Source organism: Octopus sinensis, linkage group LG18, assembly GCF_006345805.1.
Source record: "Octopus sinensis linkage group LG18, ASM634580v1, whole genome shotgun sequence".
Lineage (NCBI taxonomy): Eukaryota > Metazoa > Mollusca > Cephalopoda > Octopoda > Octopodidae > Octopus > Octopus sinensis.
Window position 1 is genome coordinate 37,566,119 of NC_043014.1, and position 23,208 is coordinate 37,589,326.

General features: G+C 39.3%; 1 protein-coding gene across 2 annotated transcripts in view; it reads left to right on the plus strand.

Annotated features, from left to right (window-relative positions):
* The window catches only part of LOC115221244, a 101,493-nt gene that overhangs the window by 37,017 nt on the left and 41,268 nt on the right, over positions 1-23,208 (plus strand). For both annotated transcript variants that reach the window (XM_036510890.1, XM_036510889.1), the window contains exons 7-13: positions 167-273; positions 4,068-4,310; positions 8,349-8,415; positions 9,830-9,938; positions 13,407-13,497; positions 19,157-19,318; positions 22,435-22,579. In XM_036510890.1, the coding sequence (XP_036366783.1) occupies positions 167-273; positions 4,068-4,310; positions 8,349-8,415; positions 9,830-9,938; positions 13,407-13,497; positions 19,157-19,318; positions 22,435-22,579 (924 nt within the window). The remainder of the gene's footprint in view (positions 1-166; positions 274-4,067; positions 4,311-8,348; positions 8,416-9,829; positions 9,939-13,406; positions 13,498-19,156; positions 19,319-22,434; positions 22,580-23,208) is intronic.

Genomic DNA, 23,208 nt, shown 5'->3' on the forward strand with positions numbered 1-23,208 from the left:
TTTTCAACATTATAAATAAATAATCATATCTTCAAAATCTCAAAGCCACAAGATAATGCTTGATTCATTCAAAACAGTGTAAATGAATAAATATTATGGTTGACTGATTAATATGAATGATAAAGGATTAAATATTTTGTTTTCTAATTTCTTAAATATTTTTCAGCTGAACAAATAACTCCATATGACCCCTGGGGCAGACCTGGTGCCGGAGCTCCAAAAGTTAATCCAAAAGGTCAAATTATAACATCATACAAAAATACTACAGTCCAGGTAAATGATATTTGTTGTGACAATAATTAACGAGCTTTTCTGTTACAGGTACAAGGCCTAACATTTTGTGGGTAGGAAGTTAGTTAGTTATATCAACCCCATAGCTAAGATGTGCAATCTCCTCCACCATGCTACTTCTAACACTACTACAATAGCCTCAGTACCTTGGATCTAGCCGATCTTGTATCATTGTCACACAGAAACACCCAACTCAGGCTTCTTTCCTAATCTCATTACTCATGTTTTGTCCTTTCTCCAGGCCTCTGCATCAGTTACTTTATCTAACCTTTCCTCCTCAAAATGTAACTCCTTTGGAATTTTCTTCCAGTTTATTATTTGCTTGAACACTCAACATCTGATAAGAATTGTAGTAGTGTGATCATGACATATTGTACACTAATCTTTTCCATTTGTTGTCCAACACTGTCCATTTCTTTTTCCCCAGCACCATCTGAGCATGATCATTGCCAGAGCAGCTAACTGGCTTCCGTGCTGGTGGCACATAAAAAGCACCATTCGAGTGTGATTGCTACCAGCGTTGCCTTATGGGCACTTGTACCGGTGGCACGTGAAAAAACATTTCAGTGAGGTCATTGCCAGTGCCGCTGGACTGGCTTCTGTGCAGGTGGCACATAAAAAACACCATTTGAGCATGGCCGTTGCCAGTACCGCCTGACTGGCCCTCGTGCCAGTGGCACATAAAAGCACCCGCTCTCAAAGTGGTTGGCGTTAGGAAAGGCATCCAGCTGTAGAAACTCTGCCAGATCAAGATTGGAGCCTCGTGCAGCCATCTGGTTCGCCAGTCCTCAGTCAAATCGTCCAACCCATGCTAGCATGGAAAGTGGACGTTAAACGACAATGACGATGATGATGATGATGTTTGCATTTCCTTCTATCCTCTGTCACAGTTTTCTTGAAGAATGGTCTTTACAAAGCCACTGGGTCTTTTTACATGGACATAGCATTTCATCGTCCTTTTCCTCACTATGTTTTTCTTGCAATCATCAGTTTATACTTACTCAAGAAGAAAATGATAACATTAATCTTATTGGTATTGAAAAGCCTGCAGAAACCATGGGTAGAGCTCTTTCTTCCAGACTCTACTATTAAAAAGAATATAACACAGATATGTAAGTTCAGATCTATTACAAGTGTGCCTGTAATAGTTGAGTTAAGTTAAGTTAATTTTTTGGCTCAAAAAGCAAAAAGCAAGGCCATATAGGGGGACATGGAGTTATGTACAGGGTGGTGTTCATGCAAAGAGTTCAGGCCATTTGTGGTCAAGGGAGACTTTGAACTGAGCGGTTGTCGGCATCTTCACTATCTCGTCCAGCAGCTTATTCCACAGATCCGCAACCAGGACGGAGAAAGCCCCTCTCCTTCGAACTTACTGACCAGAGAGTTGTACCTCTATATCTTATCTCCTTGATATAATTTCCACCATTGCAATGCAGTGGTAAAAAATAGCAATGTCTCCTCAGCACCATGGGGTTGCTAAGTGCTGGTGCTTAATTCCATTTCAAGATGTTGAGTAGTTGAGAAGTAAACCTAGCTCTGAACAGAACACCAGTCAGCCTCAGAGGATCTGATACTAATTTCTCTGAATTAAATGAAATGTGAACTGAGGTACATAGAATTTAAGAGGAGTAAAATTGAGGCCAGTAACTTTGAGTGAAGCCACGTGGCTCAGTGGTTAGGGATTTAGGCTCATGATTGCAAGGTCTTGAGTTCAATTCCTGGTGGCATGTTGTATCCTTGAGCAAGACACTCTATTTCATGTTATTCCAGTCTACTCATCAACAAATTGATACGTTGTACCTGTAATTCAAAGGGCCAGCCTTGTCACACTCTGTGTCAAGCTGAATCTTCCTGAGAACTATGTTATGGGTACATGCGTGTCTGCGGAGTGCTCAGCCATCCGCGTGTTAATTTCACAAGCAGGCTGTTCCATTGACCAAATCAACTGGAACCCAATGCAGTGCCAGTGTAAGAAAAGTGGTAACTTTAAGTTTTGTGCTTTTGTGATACAAATACTGGATCTTTTCGGTTTGAACGGCAATTTTTTCTAGCGGTGTCATATGAAATTGTCACCCATAATTATGACCCTAGTATCGATCTATTGTATTTCAATATACTTTTAAACGAGGGACATATTCATACGGCACAGAATGTTTTCACCTCAAATAGATGTCATTGATTGGTTGAAATTGCAGAAATTGAAGAAAAAAAAAACAACAAATATCTTACAAACTATAGAATTTTCTCAATAAAGCCAAGAGAAAAAGATGTTTTATAAACACATTCTACCAGTATACGAAGTTTAAAAGTTTTTAGTTACATGGAAATTATTTTAAAATACTGCCGTTCAAACTGAAAAGATCCCAAATATCCCTTAGGTTGCTTCATTTATTTATCTGTCAGACTTCAATTTTCTGTGTCTGATTTATAGCATTTTTTTTTATCTGTTATCTTTTACTGCTTGCAATCATTAGACTGCAGCCATGCTGGGGCACGCCTTGAAGAATCTTTAGTCAGATGTATTGACCCCAGCATTTATTTTTTTAAAGCCTGGTACTTATTCTATTGATCTCTTTTGCTGAACTGCTAAGTTACAAGGACGTAAACCTACCAGTACCGGTTGTCAAGTGGCAGGTAGAGGAGGGGAGAAGGACAAACACAGACAAAACGGCGCACACACACACACACACACACGTAAACACACACACACACATGCACACACGAGAGGCTTCTTTCAGTTTCTGTTTATCAAATTCATTCAAAACTCTTTAGTTGACATGAGGCTATAGTAGAAGACACTTGCCCAAAGTACTACACACTGGTACTGAACTCTGAATCACGTGGTTGGGAATCAAGCTTCTTATCACACTGCCGTACCTATTTGATGGTATAAATGATGTACAAGCATATTAGATGTACTACAATTTCTGCAGTGCATATTTGAGAAAAAATTTTTTAGTGCATATGGGGGAAAAAAATTGGTTTATGGGAAGAACCAAATTTGCATATAGGACCCAGGGTGAATTTTTGAGACATTGTTTTTGAAAAAAATATGCGTCTCTTATACTCCATCAAATATGGTACTATGAAAAGATGGTCTATGATCTGATAGTAGACAACTATATATCAATATAGTATGTATTTCAGTAAGACTTGAAGGAATGATACATTTGTACTCAAATCCTGATAAAAAATTAAAAAAAAACTTCTGTGGAAGATGACGATCATTCTGTGGGGATGAGGAGATATTTCTGTCATGTGATTGTTACTATGGAGACTATAATAAGCTTCTATTTTGTTTTCCAATTTGAAATTTCCTGTTTGAAATTAGGGTGGTGAGCCTGACAGAATCATTAGCACACTGGTCAAAATGCTTGGTGGCATTTTGTCTTGCAATGTTCTGAGTTCAAATTCTGTCATGGTTGACCTTAGCTTTCAACTTCTTGTGATTGATAACATAAAGGCTGGTTGAACACCGAGGTCAATTTTTTATTGACTTACCCACTCCCCCTAGAATTGCTGGCCTTGTGCCAAAATTTGAAATCAATATTCAGACAGAAATGAAAACTGTCTAAAAGTTTCAGCTAGGTTGTTGTTAATAAGACTATAATTTTGTGGGTCTCTTATTTACTTCTAGATCACATTTTGATTGGAGATCGGACTAATGAAAATGTGGTGCTGATGTAAATGTTGGGAAAAAAGAGACTTCTACTTTTAGGAAATGGAAAAGTTCTAACTAAGCACATATTCACTCATATTCCTCTCCAATTCCACAGAGTAATGAACTTGAAGATAACCTAAATCGAAGAGAGATGACATCTGAGAAAAATGGTCAACAAGCAGGCTTTGATGAGAAAATAACTGGAGAAAGAAGTGAAGCTACTACTACTGCCACCACCACCACTACCACTGCTACTAACAATGAAGGGGTTGCATCTAATCCTGGTGATACTTATAACAGAAGGAAAATGTCACAGCAGCCTTTACTTGCTGCCATGAGAGATAGTTTGTTTATTGGAGTAAGTAATGTATTTTCTTGTATCAATAACTGCCTGATTGGGGTAGAGAATTTGGTAAGAATGGAATACTTAAAAGGTGGCGAGCTGGCAGAAACATTAGCACGCTGGGTGAAATGCCCAGCCGTATTTTGTCTGCCGTTACATTCTGAGTTCAAATTCCACCGAGGTCAACTTTACCTTTCATCCTTTCGGGGTCAATAAATTAAGTACCAGTTTCACACTGGGGTCGATGTATTCGACTTAATCCGTTTGTCTGTCCTTGTTTGTCCCCTCTAGTTTAGCCCCTTGTGGGCAATAAAAAAATAAAAACGTTAGCATACGGGCAAAATGCTTAGCGGTATTTCGTCTGCGCTACGTTTGAGTTCAAATTCCACCGAGTCGACTTTACCTTTCATCCTTTCAGGTCAATAAATTAGTACCATTTTGCACTGGGGTGATGTAATCGACTTAATCCCTTTCTATCCTTGTGTCCCCTCTGTGTTAGCCCCTTGTGGGCAATAAAAATAAGAAACATTAGCATACTGGGCAAAATGCTTAGCTTTTCATCTGCATGAGTTCAATTCCGCTGAGGTCAACTTTGCCTTCTCCTTTCAGGGTCGATAAATTAAGTACCATTGCACTGGGGTTGATGTATTCGACTTAATCCCTTTGTCTATCCTTGTTTGTCCCCTCTGTGTTTAGCCCCTTGTGGGCAATAAAAAAATAAGAATGGAATACTTAGGCTGGTACAATTGATTAGGCTTGAGAACTCATAGACTAAACAGCTTGATTAAACTGTAGAACTGGGAATGGAGTACTTAGGCTGGTGTACATAGTTAGGCTAGAACTTAAACTAGACAGCTTGGGGAGACTAGAGTGCTCGATTAGATTAGAGATCCTTGTTAAACTTAGACTGGAGAACTTGATTAGGCTGAAAAATTTGGCTACACTGACAAGGTGCAGTCTTAAAGTCCTGCAATTAAATCTTAACAGCGTTGACTTTCAACGTTTTAAGGGTTTATTTTTGTTTTGTTTTGATTTTTCTACTTCACCCATTTTAAATCTAACATTGAATGTATATTTTAGTTTATGTATCTCTAAAATATAACTAGAGAAGTTGTGTGTTTATCATAGCTTATTTGTCCGCACATACAATTTCCCAGCAATGTATATAGCTTGCCATTTATAGCTGAAAAGAAGGTTGGTGAATAACGGGATGCTGAACTATATACTGAAAGGTCAAAATATAGTAGATGGAAACTGTATAGAAGTATGTCATTTATATATATATATATATATATATATATATATATATTGCAAATAAGAAAATAGAGAAGCACATTAGTTGGTTCATTAGCTTTAGGATATTAGAATGTTATCAAAACGACAATCATAATAACATACATACATATAGTGTATTATTCAATGCATATAAGATTAGAATACAAGCAGTTAATAAAAAACATGAATATGAATTGACCTCGTGTGTACCGTTGGCAATTTTTTTCCCTCTGTTTTCCCTTCTCTGGATCTTTCCTTCTCCTATGTTTCCGACGAAGAGCTCCGCTCGAAACGTTAAACCCTCCTTCTTTCCTTCTTTCCTGAGCATCCAATAATACTATATTTGTTCCACGTCCTCGCGTTGTTGTGTTTTTTTGTGCTTTCTTGTTTGGATTAACTATATATATATATATATATATATATATATATATATATATATATATAATATATATATATGTATGTATGTATATATACATATATCCCTATATATATATATATATATATATATATATATGAGCAAGAACAACATGCCAAAGAGAACTCAGTATATCTTTCTTTACACCAAGCACCTGAAGTGACATATCCTGCACTGATTGATGCAACACAACTAGATGCACAATATCCTACCCCTAAGGGACACCTGCAGGATGGGTTGAAATTATCATTGTGCTGAATAAAGATTTGTATATATATATATATATATATATATATATATATATATATATATATATATATGTATTTATTATTATTATTATTATTATTATTATTATTATATTATTATTATTATTATTATTATTATTATTATTATTATTATTATTATCATTATCATTATTATTATTATTATTATAATTAGGGAATATCAATTCCAGTGCCACAGGAATGAGACATTCAAATTTAAAAAAATGAATTACTCTCAATAATTAATTCATATATATCAAAATATTGTTTGAGCTAGAAACACCCACAACTTCATCAACTCCAAATGATATTTACACAACCAAGCCATAAAATGTTAAATAATATACTTACTATTTATATTCATGATCCCAATACCATACGAACCCTCATGAAACATGTGTAGTCCGTAATATGAAAACTTGGGATTTTGAATATAAATAGTAAGTTTATTGTTTAATATTTTATTTATGGCTTGGTTGAGTTAGTATCGTTTAGAGTTGATGAAGTTGTGGGTGCTTCTATCTCTAACATATATATATATATATATATATATATATATATGGCAGTTGCTAAAAAGCTTTCGTGAAGTAAAACCAAGTAGCAACACCAAATGGCGGTGCCCCAGCATGGCCACAGCTCATGAGCTGAAACTAGAATCAATCAATCAATCAATCAATCAATCAGTACAAAGTAAGATAGGGGTTATGGGTGTAACCCACTATGGGATAGCATTTATCCAATATATTGTTGATGAATAAATAATCCAACATTATAATACGATTCCAATATTTATGATGGACAGATGTAAAGTCAAGTAAAATGACTTGACTTGATTTTTATTTTTCCATATATTATTTTTCAAACCCAACGTATAAATGAGAACAACTTAAGCCAAGGTATGCCTATATATATATAATATATATAAATTAGAGAAAAACCACTATTATGCAAATCAAACAATGATAGACATAAACCAAATCATAAATAAAAAATAAAATATATTTTAAAACATATAACTAGATCACAAAAAGTACAAAAATGAAATTTGATTTAATACTAAATTAAATTTTTCCCTGTAAGTTTGGAGTTATACTCCCTAATATTATATATTAGGGAGTATAACTCCCCCACCTCCCCACAACATCACACCACACTACACTACACCATACAACATTACACATCACATCACAACACACCATTCACACACCCACACACCCATCCCCACATCTCCACACCCACACATACATACACACACACATCCAGACCACCAGCCCTCTTTCACACGCACATACATTCTCTCTCTTATACACACACGCACCTTTGTGTTGGGGGCACCTTTGTTTTGGAAGTCACTTGACCCTGTTATCTCCCCTACTGTCCTTCTCGCGTCTGACCACTGTCCGAAGTCAGGACGCCATGATAGATCGTTAGCTCCTACATGCATTTTTTTTTCTCTCCTTGTTTTTTTCTGTGTATCTTTCTGTCGAAGAGCGTAGGCTCGACACGTAAAAGACTTTTTCTATTTCTATTCCTGAGCGCTATACTAATACATTTGTTTGTTTGTACTCCACCTGCCTTCATCTTTTGTTTATTTTCGTAAACTTTCCCGTTATATATATATATATATATATATATATATATATATAAAAAGGAAATGAAGAAAATGCTGACAAAATAATTTAAGTAAGGGAGAGTGTATTTAATTAGGTGAAAGTTCTTTTTTTAAACAAAAAAAGAGAAAAATTGGGTTTTCTATATATATATATATAATATATATAATTGGGTTATATATATATATATAATGTGGCCTCGTGTGTACCGTTGGCGATTTTTTTTCCTCTGTCTTCCCTTCTCTGGATCTTTCCTTCTCCTATGTTTCTGACGAAGAACTCCGCTCGAAACGTTAAACCCTCCTTCTTTCCTTCTCTCCTGAGCGTCCAATAATACTATATTTGTTTCACGTCCTTGCGTTGTGTTTTTTTTGTGCTTTCTTGTTTGGATTAACTTTATATATATATATATATATATATATATATATATTCCATATTAATTCCATGGCTTCATTTTGAAATGCTTATCCATTTTTATCATTTAATACAGCTAACAGATGGTCAAAATTATGAAGATTACCAAAGAAGAGAGCAACTGTATTCTCCGGAAGAATTAGGTGAATAAAGCATATTTTCTTGAAGATATTTATTTCTACAGTCTGTGTGTCTGTATCACTAACCTACACAAGGTTATTGGTGAGCTGATGTAGCCTTTCTATGATAGCTCAGGCCTGCTAGAAATAGCAACCAGTTTGCCTTCAAACAACACCCTACTGTCTTAGCCCTTTAGCATTTAACTGGCCATATCAGGCCCAAATATTCTTTCTGTTTTATGTTCAAACCTGTCAGATCCAACCTTTCACACCCATTCTACAATGTCATTCCAAAAATAAACTATCACATCATCAAATGATGGGCTTATTTCAGTTCAAATCCACTCACAAGGCCTTGGTTGGCCTGAGGCTACAGTTGAAGACACTTGCCCAAGGTGCAACACAGTGGGACTGAACCCAGAACCATGTGGTTGTGAAGCAAGCTTATTACCACACAACTACGCCTGCGCCTATAATGTGAATGGGCAACCAATGCTGGGTAAGATAGTGCTGTGAGCTATGTTCTCAGTGGACTGGTGAGTGGGGGGTACCTGTACAGCAAAGCAAGTCTGATGAGAATATGGGATATGGTTCCTATGTCTTCCTCACATCGAGTTGTTAGGCTAGTTCTCAAGATTCTGGGTGACATGAAGGAAGTAAAAACAAAATAAAAGATTGAGATTAGTAGCAATATGCTGTATTGTAGACACATCTAACTTATGCAAGAATGGAAACAGGATTTCAGAAAGCGATGATGATGGTGATAGTGGTGGTGCTGATGACGACGATGATGATGACAGTGGTGATGGTGGTGGTGATAATAATAATGGTGGTGGCTGTGGCGGCGGCGGCGGCGGTGGTGGTGGTGGTGGTAGTGGTGGTGGTGATGATGATATGTATGCGTGTATATGTGTGTGTGTGTGTGTGTGTGTGTGCATGCGTGTGTGAGCACATGCGTGCACATGTATGTGCATGTGTGAGAGTAATCGAAAAGAAATCAAGTTACAGAAAAGATTGCCAATTATTACATCATTAATAAATTATAAGTACAGTTGTTATAATGTTGATAATTAATTGATCATTGCTCAGCGATTAATATTTATGAATTTGGGTGTGGGACTTTGGCTGTGTGGTAACTTCGTTATGCTAAGATACAAGTTATCTTAGTGGAAGATGTTTCAAACCTATGTAACTGCATCGCTAACTTTCTCATCTATTTGACTCTACCTTTTCGTCTGTCTTTATGTTCTGAGTTCAAATTCTGCCGAGGTCGACTTTGCCTTTCATCCTTCCAGGGTCAATAAACTAAGTACCAGTCGCGTCCTGGGGTCAATCCCCCAAAATTTTGAGCCTTGTGCCTAGAGTAGAAGACATTATTATTTATCAATTTTCATTTATTATTTAATTAGTTTGTTCATTAATCTATTATTCTATACAGATCAGAAAAAAGAAGAGAAAAGCCCCAAAATACTCCATGAAGCGGGAAAACACCAACAAGCAGAATCCAGCAGGATAGAATCTCCACCCGAGAGCTCAAGAACACACAAGTATAGTATATTATGTTAAGGCACATGGCTTTATGGTTAGGATACTCAGCTCATGATCACAAGGTTGTGAGTTCAATTCCTGGTGACACATTCTGTTCTTCAGCAAGACACTTTATTTCCTGTTGCAGCAGTCCACTCAGCTGGCAAAAACGTGTAGTACCCGTATTTCAAAGGGCCAGCCTTGTCACGTTCTGGGTCATGCTGAATCTTTGTGAGAACTATGTTAACCCTTTCACATTTAAACCGGCCATACCCAGCCAAAATATTCTACTTGCAAAATGTTCACATATTTTTCTTTTATTCTTTTACTTGTTTCAGTCATTTGACTGCGGCCATGCTGGAGCACCGCCTTTAGTCGAGCAAATCGACCCCAGGACTTATTCTTTGTAAGCCCAGTACTTATTCTATCGTTCTCTTTTGCCGAACCGCTAAGTGACGAGGACATAAACACACCAGCATCAGTTGTCAAGCAATGCTAGGGGGACAAACACAGACATACAAACACACACACACACACACACACACACACACACACACACACACATATATATATATACACATATATACGACAGGCTTCTTTTAGTTTCCATCTACCAAATCCACTCACAAGGCATTGGTCGGCCCTGGGCTATAGCAGAAGACACTTGCCCAAGATGTCACGCAGTGGGACTGAACCCGGAACCATGTGGCTGGTTAGCAAGCTACTTACCACACAGCCACTCCTGCACCTATTTTTTAATTCTTTTATTCTTTTATTCTTTTATATGTTTCAGTCATTTGACTGTGGCCATGCTGGAGCACTGCCTTTAGTCGAACAAGTTGACCTCAGGACTTATTTTCTGTAAGCCTAGTACTTATTATATCAGTCTCTTTGGCTGAACCGCTAAATTACGAGGACGTAAACACACCAACATCAGTTGTCGAGGGATGGTGGGGAGGTGGGGGACACAAACATAGACCACAAACATACACACACACACACGCACATATTGGCCTGCTCGCTTAGCCAACGGGGTGGCGTCATTGAAGGCTAAAACAATGCGAAGTGCATTGTGAACAGCGATGTGTAGCAACATCTGATGGCCTGGTTGGTCACGTGATCACGTGATATATCATCATCATCATCATCATTGTTTAATGTCTGCTTTCCATGCTAGCATGGGTTGGACGATTTTGACTGAGGGATGGCGAACCAGATGGCTGCACCAGGTTCCAATCTTGATCTGGCAGAGTTTCTACTGCTGGATGCCCTTCCTAACGCCAACCACTCTCAGTGTGTATTGGGTGCTTTTTATGTGCCACTGGCATGGGGACCAGTCAGGCGGTACTGGCAATGACCTCGCTCGAATCTTTTTACACATGCCACCGGCCCATATGCCAGTAAGGCGACGTTGGTAACGATCACGCTCGAATGGTGCCCTTTTACGTTCCACTGGCACAGAAGCTGGTTGGCCGCTCTGGCAACGATCACACTTGGATGATGCTTTTGGCACCCTATTAGCATGGGTACAAGTGCCAGTAAGGCGACGCTGGTAACGATCACACTTGAATGGTACCTTTTATGTGCCACTGGTATGGAAGCTGGTTAGCCGCTCTGTCAACGATCACACTCGTATGGTGCTCTTTGCACCCCGCTAGCATGGATGCCAGTCATCGAATTTGATTTTGATTTTGATTTCACTTGCCTCAACAGGTCTTCGCAAGCAGAGTTTAGTGTCCAAAGAAGGAAAAGGTACGCATAAGCGGGCTGGTTACGCTCCTGGCATAGGCCACAGGTTATGGTCTCATTTGGCTTGCCAGGTCTTCTCAAGCACAGCATATTTCCAAAAGTCTTGGTCTCTAGTCATTTCCTTGGTGAGGCCTAATGTATATATATATATATATATACACAAAACAGGCTTCTTTCAATTTCCATCTACTGAATCCACTCACAAGGCTTTGTTTGGTCGGCCGGAGGCTTTAGTAGAAGACAGTTGCCCAAGGTGTCACACAGTGGGATTGAACTAGGAACCATGTGGTTGGTAAGCAAGCTACTTACCTCACAGGCAGAGCTGATCTCTCACGCTTACCCTACAATGTCATTCTAAAACTAAACTATTACATCATCAAAATTTCAAGGCTAGGAGATCATGTATGATTATCTGAAAACAATACGAATGAATAGACATTACATCTGGCAGAGTAATTGTTTAGTCATTTAAATTGATCGCACTGCTTTTATTTTATGCCTGGTGCTTATTCTATCAGTCTCTTTTGCTGAAATGCTAAGTTACAGGGATGTAAATGTAAACAAACCAACACTGGTTGTCAAGCAGTGGGGAGACAAACACACACATGTACAGACACACACGTACATACACGCACACATACACATGTACATACACACACATGTACACATACACACGCATTCACACATGCATACACACACACACACATACATGCACATACACACATGCTCTTCCCCTCTGGATAGGTAACTAAGTATCTCCTTTGCACCAGCACACCTGTTTCTGTCCTCTTTCTTGTTACCACTTCCCCTCTATCTGGCTGTGTAACCATGTACCTCCTCTACAACAAGACAAATGTTTCTGCCTCTCTGTGTCTCTTAGTATCCATAGGCATCAGGTATAACATTACTTTTATATCACCTGAGGAAATGAATCTGTGAAGATGATCTATTCGATGCCCATCGATACTATGGGCTACCCTGCAATCATCCTAGAAATATGGACTGTGATCTTAAGAGACATGTAATTTGTGGTAACACCTGTTGTGATGCATTAAATTGATTATAAATTCCACCCAAGGATTATTGTTATTATTATATTTATCCTACGTTATATTGGTACAACTCGATACAACCCCCAAAAACTGGTTCACCAGTCAGTATCATTAGACTGTGGCCACCATAATGGAATAGGAGATTTATTTGCATATTCAAAACGTTTCCCGTGAACAAATTTATAAGATATATATATATATTTAAGCATACACATATATATGTCTACTCTTTTATTCTTTTATTTGTTTCAGTCAGTTGACTGCGGCCATACTGGAGCACCGCCTTTAGTCGAGCAACTCGATCCTAGGACTTATTCTTTGTAAGCCCAGTACTTATTCTATTGGTCTCTTTTGCTGAACTGCTAAGTGACGGTGACATAAGCACACCAGCATTAGTTGTCAAGCTGTCAAGCAATGCTAGGGGGACAAACACAGACACACAAACATACACACACACACACACACACACACACACACACACATATATATATATATATATATATATATATAATATATATATATATACATACACTTTCCCAGGATGCTGTGCAATGGGACTGAACCCAAAGCCATATTGGTTGCGAAGCAAGTTTCTTAACCACACAGCCATGCTCATGCCTTGCTTGGTTTCATAAACAAACGAGAAATATTTTAATTCAAGATTTATTTCCATTTATCTTCATTCAGGTCTCATCTGCGAGGGGCCCTTACCATTCACACGGATCCAATCACTCAGCAACAGCTTGAAGAGAAAAAACGCAAAAATCAAGAGCTGATGGTAATTTGTCTTTTACTGAATAGTTTACATAGTATGTTGTATGTATACAGGTTTTGTGTGTGTTTCTACATGCGTTTGTATGTGTTTGTGTGTATATGTTGATACTAATATATACTCATACTGTAGAAGTATTAGTAGTGTTGCTCAGGGCTGTTTTAGTAGTACAGTAGTACCCCGGTTTTCAAACAATTCTTATCACATATGAATCGTGCTTTATCTCCTGTCTTTCTCATATTCATTTAATACAGTAGTACCTCAATTTACAAACGCCTCTGACCAAGAATAAATTGTACTTGATATATATATATGTATATTGTTTGTTCTTTCTTGAGCCACGCCTGGCTCATTAGGGCTGGTTTCCCGGTTTCCTTGGCCTATAGGTTCCCCACCTGGACGGGATGCTGGTCCATCGCAGGTGACCTGCAAGATGCAGGAGGAAAGAGTGAGAGAAAGTTGTGGCGAAAGAGTCAGCAGAAGTTTGCCATTACCTTCTGCCGGAGGCGCGTGGAGCTTAGGTGTTTCACTCATAAACACACACATTGCCCGATCTGAGATTCAAACCTGCGATCCCTCAACTGCGAGTCCGCTGCTCCAACCACTAGGCCATGTGCCTCCACTATAAATATATATGTGTGTGTGTGTGTGTGTGTGTGTGTGTGTGTGTGTGTGTGTGTGTGTGTGTGTGTATGTATGTATATAATTTGTTCATGATCAGAGCTGTTTGAAAACCGAGGTACTACTGTATTATACTGTGTAACAAAATTATAATTTTTTTTTTCTCTTTGGTCAGTAAGTGTTATTTCTTATTTTCTATCTAGAAATCAAAGGAAATGACTACTATTCCCTTCAAACGTTGCTTTTGTGACCTGGCCATCAATGTTTTGAAACCAACTTAGTTCTATTACGTTTCAGACAGATTTGGTGCTGAGTTGCTGAAGCAGAAATATCACTGCAGCTAATATTCTGCTCAGTATCACAAATTTGCTTGTAAGTTGCTTGACCATAACTACTTGAGCATGTCCATTAGTGGCTGAAAATATGTGCATCTCCGATGATGAACAGGAGTTGTGGGAGGAACATTATAGCCATGTGTAGAGGTGGATTCTTTGGGGTTTGAATAAACGTAAAAAAAGCAAAGTTTGAAGGCAATATTAGTAATCTTTTATATTTTCTGGTGTTAAGCAAGTAGGAAATAACAGTTGCTACCCAAGGACAAAAATCATGTTACACAGTGTGATAGGCCTGAGGCAATCAATGCATTGAGTTCTACTGTGTATATTTATTAATAGCAAGCCACAGTAAAGATTGGAATTGGACCCCTAGACCTGTAAGGCTCCTAGGAGACAGCCTGGTATGTCAATGCCTTATAATGACACTAGTATGGTTGATGTATGAAGATACAGACAATGGTGATTGTATTTTGTCTTTGTTGGTTTGGTCTAGAGGAAACGGGTTGTGTTCTTTGAGAAAGGTGGGTATCAATATGGCCTGTGTTATTGAACAACTGCATGTTCACAGCTACAGGAAAATGTTAGGAAAGGAGGGGATTCCTGTGGGAGGATGTAATGTTCTGGGGAAGAAGGATTGGAATGGTTGTTGGTATGAAGCCTAAAGAAGTAGACATTTCTCAGAAATGTATCATGCTAGGCATGATACATTCTGGTCTGTAACAGTGCTGTTGATGCAACACACAGACGTTCTAGTTTGCATTCAAATACAAAAATTAAAAAAGAAAGGAGTGGCTGTGTGGTAAGTAGCTTGTTTACCAACCACATGGTTCCGGGTTCAGTCTCACTGCGTGGCACCTTGAGCAACTGTCTTCTACTATAGCCTCGGGCCGACCAAAGCCTTGTTAGTGGATTTGGTAGACAGAAACTGAAAGAAGCCCGTCGTATATATATATATATATATATATATGCGTGTGTGTGTTTGTGTGTCTGTGTTTGTCCCCCTAGCATTGCTTGACAACTGATGCTGGTGTGTTTATGTCCCCGTTACTTAGCGGTTCAGCAAAAGAGACCGATAGAATAAGTACTGGGCTTACAAAAGAATAAGTCCCAGGGTCGAGTTGCTCGATTAAAGGCAGTGCTCTAGCATGGCCACAGTCAAATGACTGAAACAAGTAAAAGAGTAAGAGTAAAGAGTAACTGATGAGCATGGATTCACATAATATCACATTCCAGCTTTTGGTCCACGGATGAGCAGACTTTCCACTCTGCCTTTTCTACTGATACAACAGTGACTTCTGCAACACAGAGCAGGCTGGTCACGTGTTACCTCTACTCAGGCAATTCTGGCTCATTCACCTCTCTTCCTCTTGTCCTGGTTCTTCGTGTGGTGAACTCAGGTCCCGCCGAGGTCAACTTTGCCTTTCGTCCTTTCAGGCTTGCTAATATAAAGTATCAGTCGAGTGCTGGAGTAGATAAAATAAAGTTCCAGTCAAGTAATAGGCTCCATATAATCATTTTACTCTTACACTAAAAGTTGCTGGCCTTGTGCCAAAATTAGATTTATAATAGGAGAAACATCGTGAATTAGTATATTTGTAGCTGAAAAATGTATGGGATTGGTAGAATGGTGAACAAAATACCCGGTAGTATTCAGTTACATCTCTATGTTTTAAGGTTGATAAAATAAAGACCAGTATGGAACTTTGTGTAGCTGATTATACCCATTCTCGAAATCTGTGGACTTTTTCTGGTGTAAATCATTAATTGTACAAAAACAAGTTATCTCCCTGGAAGAATATTATCTCCAGAGCAGTAAGAGTTATTTCCCCTGGCGAAAAGAGTCTTTACCTCCGTTGAAAGTGTTCGTTATCGCAAGAAATTTGCCACAACTGGAGTCGATGTAATTGACTTGCCCCTCCCCTCAAAACTACTGGCTATACGCTAACATCAGAAATAATTATTATTCTTGTTGTTGTTCTTATTGGTTTCAAATTTTGGTACAAGGCCAGCAAGTTAGAGGGAAGAGCACATGTCCTTTACATCGACATCCTACCCGCCCCGTGTTCAACTAATACTTATTCTATCGACCCCGAAAGGATGACAGACGAAGTCGACCTCGGCGAAATTTGAATTTAGAATGTAAAGACGGACGAAATGTCGCTAAGCATTTTTCCCGGCGTCCTAACGATTCTTATTTCTTATTTCTTTACTGCCCACAAGGGGCTACACACAGAGGGGACAAACAAGGACATACAAAGGGATTAAGTCGATTGCATCGACCCCAGTGCGTAACTGGTACTTATTTAATCGACCCCGAAAGGATGACAGACGAAGTCGACCTCGGCGAGATTTGAATTTAGAATGTAAAGACGGACGAAATGTCGCTAAGCATTTTTCCCGGCGTCCTAACGATTCTTATTTCTTATTTCTTTACTGCCCACAAGGGGCTACACACAGAGGGGACAAACAAGGACATACAAAGGGATTAAGTCGATTGCATCGACCCCAGTGCGTAACTGGTACTTATTTAATCGACCCCGAAAGGATGAAAGGCAAAGTCGACCTCGGCGGAATTTGAACTCAGAACGTAGCGGCAGACGAAACACCACTAAGAATTTCGCCCGGCGTGCCAACGATTCTTATTTCTTTATTGCCCACAAGGGGCTAAACATAGAGGGGACAAACAAGGACAGACAAAGGGATTAAGTCGATTATATCGACCCTAGTGCGAAAGGATGAAAGGCAAAGTCGACCTCGGCGGAATTTGAACTCAGAACGCAGCGGCGGACGAAATACCACAAAGCATTTCGCCCGGCGTGCTAACGATGCTGCCAGCTCGCCGCCTTTGTTGATCTGGTTAATATATAGTTTTAACATCCGGTCAAATAAACAAAAAACAAAAAACATTCTAATAGGTGTGAAGAATGTGTAGAAAACGAATATGAAAAGAAAAATTTGTGCAAACGAACGCGGTGGGGTAGGGATGGGAGAGGACTTTCGGAAAATTCTCACGATCTGATTTTTCCCATATAATGTCCAGGTAAATGGATATATATTTATGAAATTTTATAGAAATACTTTACAAATGGCATAGATTACGATTATTAAAATATTTTGAGGAAAATCGGGTCGTGTGAATTATCCGAAATTCGTTTACTCTTACTCTCTTTTACTCTTTTACTTGTTTCAGTCATTTGACTTCTGCGGCCATGCTGGAGCACCGCCTTTAGTCGAGGAAATCGACCCCAAGACTTATTCTCTCGGTCTCTTTTGCCGAACCGCTAAGTTACGGCGACGTAAACACACCAGCATCGGTTGTCAAGCGATGTTGGGGGGGGGCACAGACACACAAACACACACACACACACACACACACACACATATATATATATATGTATATATATATATATATATACATATACATATAGATATATATGACGAGCTTCTTTTCAGTTTCTGTCTACCAAATCCACTCACAAGGCTTTGGTCGACCCGAGGCTATAATAGAAGACACTTGCCCAAGATGCCACGCGGTGGGACTGAACCCGGAACCATGTGGTTGGTAAGCGAGCTACTTACTCCTGCGCCTAAATTTTTTCATATTCGTTTTCTCTGCATTCTTTCACGCTTACTAGAGTGTTTTTATTTTATTTTTTTGCTTTGGTGACCGGTTGTTAAACTATATATTAACCGTTGTTCTTATTTACGTTAGTTTATGATGGGTGTAATATTCTATGTGTACTGAGTTTATGAGCTTTTATGAATTTTATTGCCTTGGAAGAATATTTTGAACAATGGAGAGAAGTGAAGCAGTAAGAGTTATTTCCCTTGGCAGTATCTTCTGTTGAAAAGATTCATTATAACTGGAAATCCTTAGATTTTTCGGATCTTTTTGGTTTGAACGGCAGTTTTTTCTAGCGGTGTCATATGAAATTGTCACCCATAATTATGACCCTAGTATCGATCTATTGCATTTCAATCTGTTTTAGGGTTAGGGGTGGGGGGAAGGGTATCTTTTTTTTTCTTCAGAAATATAAATAAACCCAATCTGTTTCTTAAACGAGGGGCATATTCATACGGCACAGAATGTTTTTTTTACCTCAATAGACGTCAGTGATTGGTTAAAATTGCAGAAATTGAAGAAAAAAAAACAACAAATATCTTACAAACTATAGAATTTTCTCAATAAAGCCAAGAGAAAAAGATGTTTTATAAACACATTCTACCAGTATACGAAGTTTAAAATTTTTTAGTTACCTAGAAATTATGTTAAAAACTGCCGTTCAAACCGAAAAGACCCGATTTTTCCATGAACGTATACGTCTTTCTCATAATCTTTTCTGTATGTACAGTTTTACGTAACATGGAAGGGTGGTTAAAAAATGCGCTCTGCAACTATGAGGTTCTGGGTTCAGTCTCACTGCGAAATAACTTGGGCGAGTGTCTTGCCTCATAAATATTTTTTTCTTAATCGTACGGATTTCTGTGTGTAGAACACAAATTCGCATAAATTTTCTGAAAATTCCAATTGGTAAAAGTTACGAGAAGTTATATGGGGTGCTTAAACTAGAATTCCGTCAGGGAAATAAGTGAAAGCTACTTAAGAATGAGCGATAGTGGTAAGGAATGGGTGAGAATTGATTTGAGAAAATTACCCTGAAATCAGTCAAATAAATAAATTGGTAGCATTCGTTGCATTTTGATGCCAGTTGGAACTAAAAGCCCAGATTGATGAACAGAAGAAAGCCAAAGAACTACAGTGGAAACAGAAGCAGCTGGAAGATGCTGAAGCTGAACGAAAGATGCTGGAAGAGCAGAAGATATTACAAAAGCTTCATGAAACAGAGATTCAGTTGGAGAAAAAGAAAAAGGTGAGTATATAAGTTCTTAACATTAACATCTAACACATTTACTTCCTTCACTGTGGGGTAACCCTCCACAATGTAATTTCTAGAAATAGCAGCTAAATTTTCCTCAAAGTAAATCATAGGCGCAGGAGTGGCTGTGTGGTAAGTAGCTTGTTTACCAACCACATGGTTTCGAGTTCAGTCCTGCTGTGTGGCACCTTGGGCAAGTGTCTTCTACTATAGCCTCGGGCCGACCAAAGCCTTGTGAGTGGATTTGGTAGACGGAAACTGAAAAGAAGCCCATCGTATATATATATGTGTGTGTGTGTGTGTGTGTGTGTGTGTGTGTGTGTGTGTGATGGTCCCCCTAGCATTGCTTGACAACCGATGCTGGTGTGTTTATGTCCCCGTTACTTAGCGGTTCGGCAAAAGAGACCGATAGAATAAGTACTGGGCTTACAAAAAAAAGAATAAGTCCCGGGGTCGAGTTGCTTGATTAAAGGCGGTGCTCCAGCATGGCTGCAGTCAAATGACTGAAACAAGTAAAAAGAGTAAGAGAGTATTTAAAAAATAATGTGGTCCAAGATACACAATGTTTAAAAAAGGTCATAGATAGAAATTCTTTATTATAGATCTGCTCCTTCATGGTTAATCATAGGCTAAAAACAGCGACCATAACTTCCTTTCATATCACTGTGTGACATGATTTTTGTCCTTGGGTAGCAACTGTTATTTCCTATTTCCTTATCCCTAGAAAATATGAAAAATGGCTAATATTTCCTTCAAACTTTGCCAAAGACTCCCTTTCAACACGTGGCTACGATGTTCCCCTACTATTCCTGCTCGTCATCAGAGATGTACAAAACGCCAGCCACTAAGGGACATACTCAAGTGGTTAAGGTCAAGCAACCAACATGCAAATCTGTGGTATTGAGCAGAATATTTGTTGTAACGATATTTCTGCTTCAGCTCCTCAGCACTGAATCTGTCTGAAGTGTAATGGGAAACAGATCAGTTTCAAAGCATTGATGGCCACGCCACAAAAGCAAAGTTTGAAGGGAAAAGCAGTCATTTCCTTTGATTTCTAGATAGAAGCAAATAGGAAATAACACTTACAAACCAAAGACGAAAAAAAGAAAAAAATTGTTATGAGTGGCATAGGCGCAGGAGTGGCTGTGTGGTAAGTAGCTTGCTAACCAACCACATGGTTCCGGGTTCAGTCCCACTGCGTGGCATCTTGGGCAAGTGTCTTCTGCTATAGCCCCGGGCTGACCAATGCCTTGTGAGTGGATTTGGTAGACGGAAACTGAAAGAAGCCCGTCGTATATATGTATATATATATATGTATGTGTGTGTATGTGTTTGTGTGTCTGTGTTTGTCCCCCTAGCATTGCTTGACAACCGATGCTGGTGTGTTTACGTCCCCGTCACTTAGCAAAAGAGACCGATAGAATAAGTACTGGGCTTACAAAGAATAAGTCCCGGGGTCGATTTGCTCGACTAAAAAGGCGGTGCTCCAGCATGGCCACAGTCAAATGACTGAAACAAGTAAAAGAGAGTGTAATCAACAAAGCATCACTGGAGTTAAGCTGCTATACAACTGAAAATATGGCTTTAAGTTCAATTTATACGACAGCTGTTAATGACTGCTTTTCCCTTCAAACTTTGCTTTTGTGGCATGGCCATCAATGCTTTGAAACTGATCTGTTTTCCATTACACTTCAGACAGATTCAGTGCTGAGGAGCTGAAGCAGAAATATTATGCTTCTAGGGATCATACGTCTCTCTACAGTCCTCAGCCTGCTTCTCTGGCTGAATCTGTAAATTAGAGCGGCCAAAGCCGTTTGTTATCACGCCATTATGTTTCAACAGTCATTTTGAGTTGCGTCCCTTAGGTCTGGTGAAATGAACTGAATGAAACGTTAACTTGAAATTACCCATGATCAATTGGACTGTTGGTTGCTTTGAGTTCCCTTAACCTTAAACAGAGAAGAGACATAAATAAGTCTCTGCTCGGGATGGAACACTAGTCTCTCATTGGTTATTCTTCCCACATCATGAGGACCCTACTCCAACAGCTTGGTGAACTGATATAATATAGAATAAAATGTCCTGCCCAGGATGACAGTGATATACCTGTGATGCATTTGAATTCACACACTCTAATATTATAGACCTATGTCTGATCTGTGGAAGTGTGGCTTTGTGGTTAGGGTGTCGTACTCACGATCATAAAATTGTGGTTTCAATTCCTGGATCAAGTGATGTACTCTCTCTTTTACTCTTTTACTTGTTTCAGTCATTTGACTGCGGCCATGCTGGAGCACCACCTTTAGTCGAGCAAATCGACCCTGGGACTTATTCTTTGTAAGCCCAGTACTTATTCTATCGGTCTGTATTGCCGAACCGCTAAGTAACGGGGATGTAAACACACCAGCATCGGTTGTCAAGCAATGCTAGGGGGACAAACACAAACACACACACACATATATATATATACATATATACGACAGGCTTCTTTCAGTTTCCGTCTACCAAATTCACTCACAAGGCGTTGGTCGGCCTGGGTCTATAGCAGAAGACACTTGCCCAAGATGCCATGCAGTGGGACTGAACCCGGAACCATGTGCTGGTTAGCAAGCTACTTACCACACAGCCACTCCTGCGCCTGATGTGTTGTGTTCTTGAGCAAAACACTTCATTTCATGTTGCTCCAGTCCACTCAGCTGGCAAAAATGAGTAACCTTGTAACAGATTGGTCTCCTGTCCAGCCCTTTTGAGCCTGGCATGGCTCAAAAAGGAAACATTTCTTCTTATATCTGATCCACTTACTAATAAATATCAATATCCTGGGATTAATTTGAGTAACAATAATCCCTCTGCTACATAAACTGGCTTTGTACCTATGTAAGAAATCTGTTTAATATGATTCAACAAATGAACCTTTATGTTGTCACTTAAGCTGCTGAAAATAGCAGTCAATTCATCCTCAAATCACATTGTATGAGCTTAAAAAATGGAAGACAGACTGGATAATATTGTTGTAGATAGAAGACTATAATTGAAGAAACGAAGGAGTGGACATGGCTGGAGTGGCCTAATTGTATATCTGCTTTATGAATTTGCTTTTTCTACTGTAGGAAGCCCAGGAAATACATTTCCAGCAACTGGCAGCAAACATCGAGCTAGCACGAGAGGCAGCTATTAAAGAGAAAAAACTAAAGAGACTGCAACATCTTGAGAAAAATGGACATGACACAAGGCAGCTGAAGAAGGATTTTGAGAGTTAGTATTGGAAGTTATACATGTATGCTTGTACACACATGCACACACACAATCACCCACACACATCTTCACAAGCACACACACAGGCACAAATACACACACACAGGCACAAATACACACACACACACACACACACATTGATTTAAATGCATATATCTATATATCTGTGTGTGTGAGTGTATATATATCATCATCATCATCATCATCGTCATCGTTTAACGTCCGTTTTCCGCGCTAGCATGGGTTGGACGGTTCGACCGGGGTCTGGGAAGCCAGGAGGCTGCACCAGGCTCCAGTCTGATCTGGCAGTGTTTCTACAGCTGGATGTCCTTCCTAACGCCAACCACTCCGTGAGTGTAGTGGGTGCTTTTTACGTGCCACTGGCACAGGTGCCAGGGGAGTCTGGCAGCGGCAACGATCGGTTGGTGCTTTTAACGTGCCACCGGCACGGAAGCCAGTCAGGGCGGCGCTGGCATTGGCCACATTTGGATGGTGCTTTTTATGTGCCACCGGAACAGAAGCCAGTCAAGGCGGTGCTAGCATCTGCCACGTTCGGATGGTGCTTTTTATGTGCCACCGGCACAGGTATCACAACTACTGGTGTTGCACTCATGATTGTGAGATTGTGG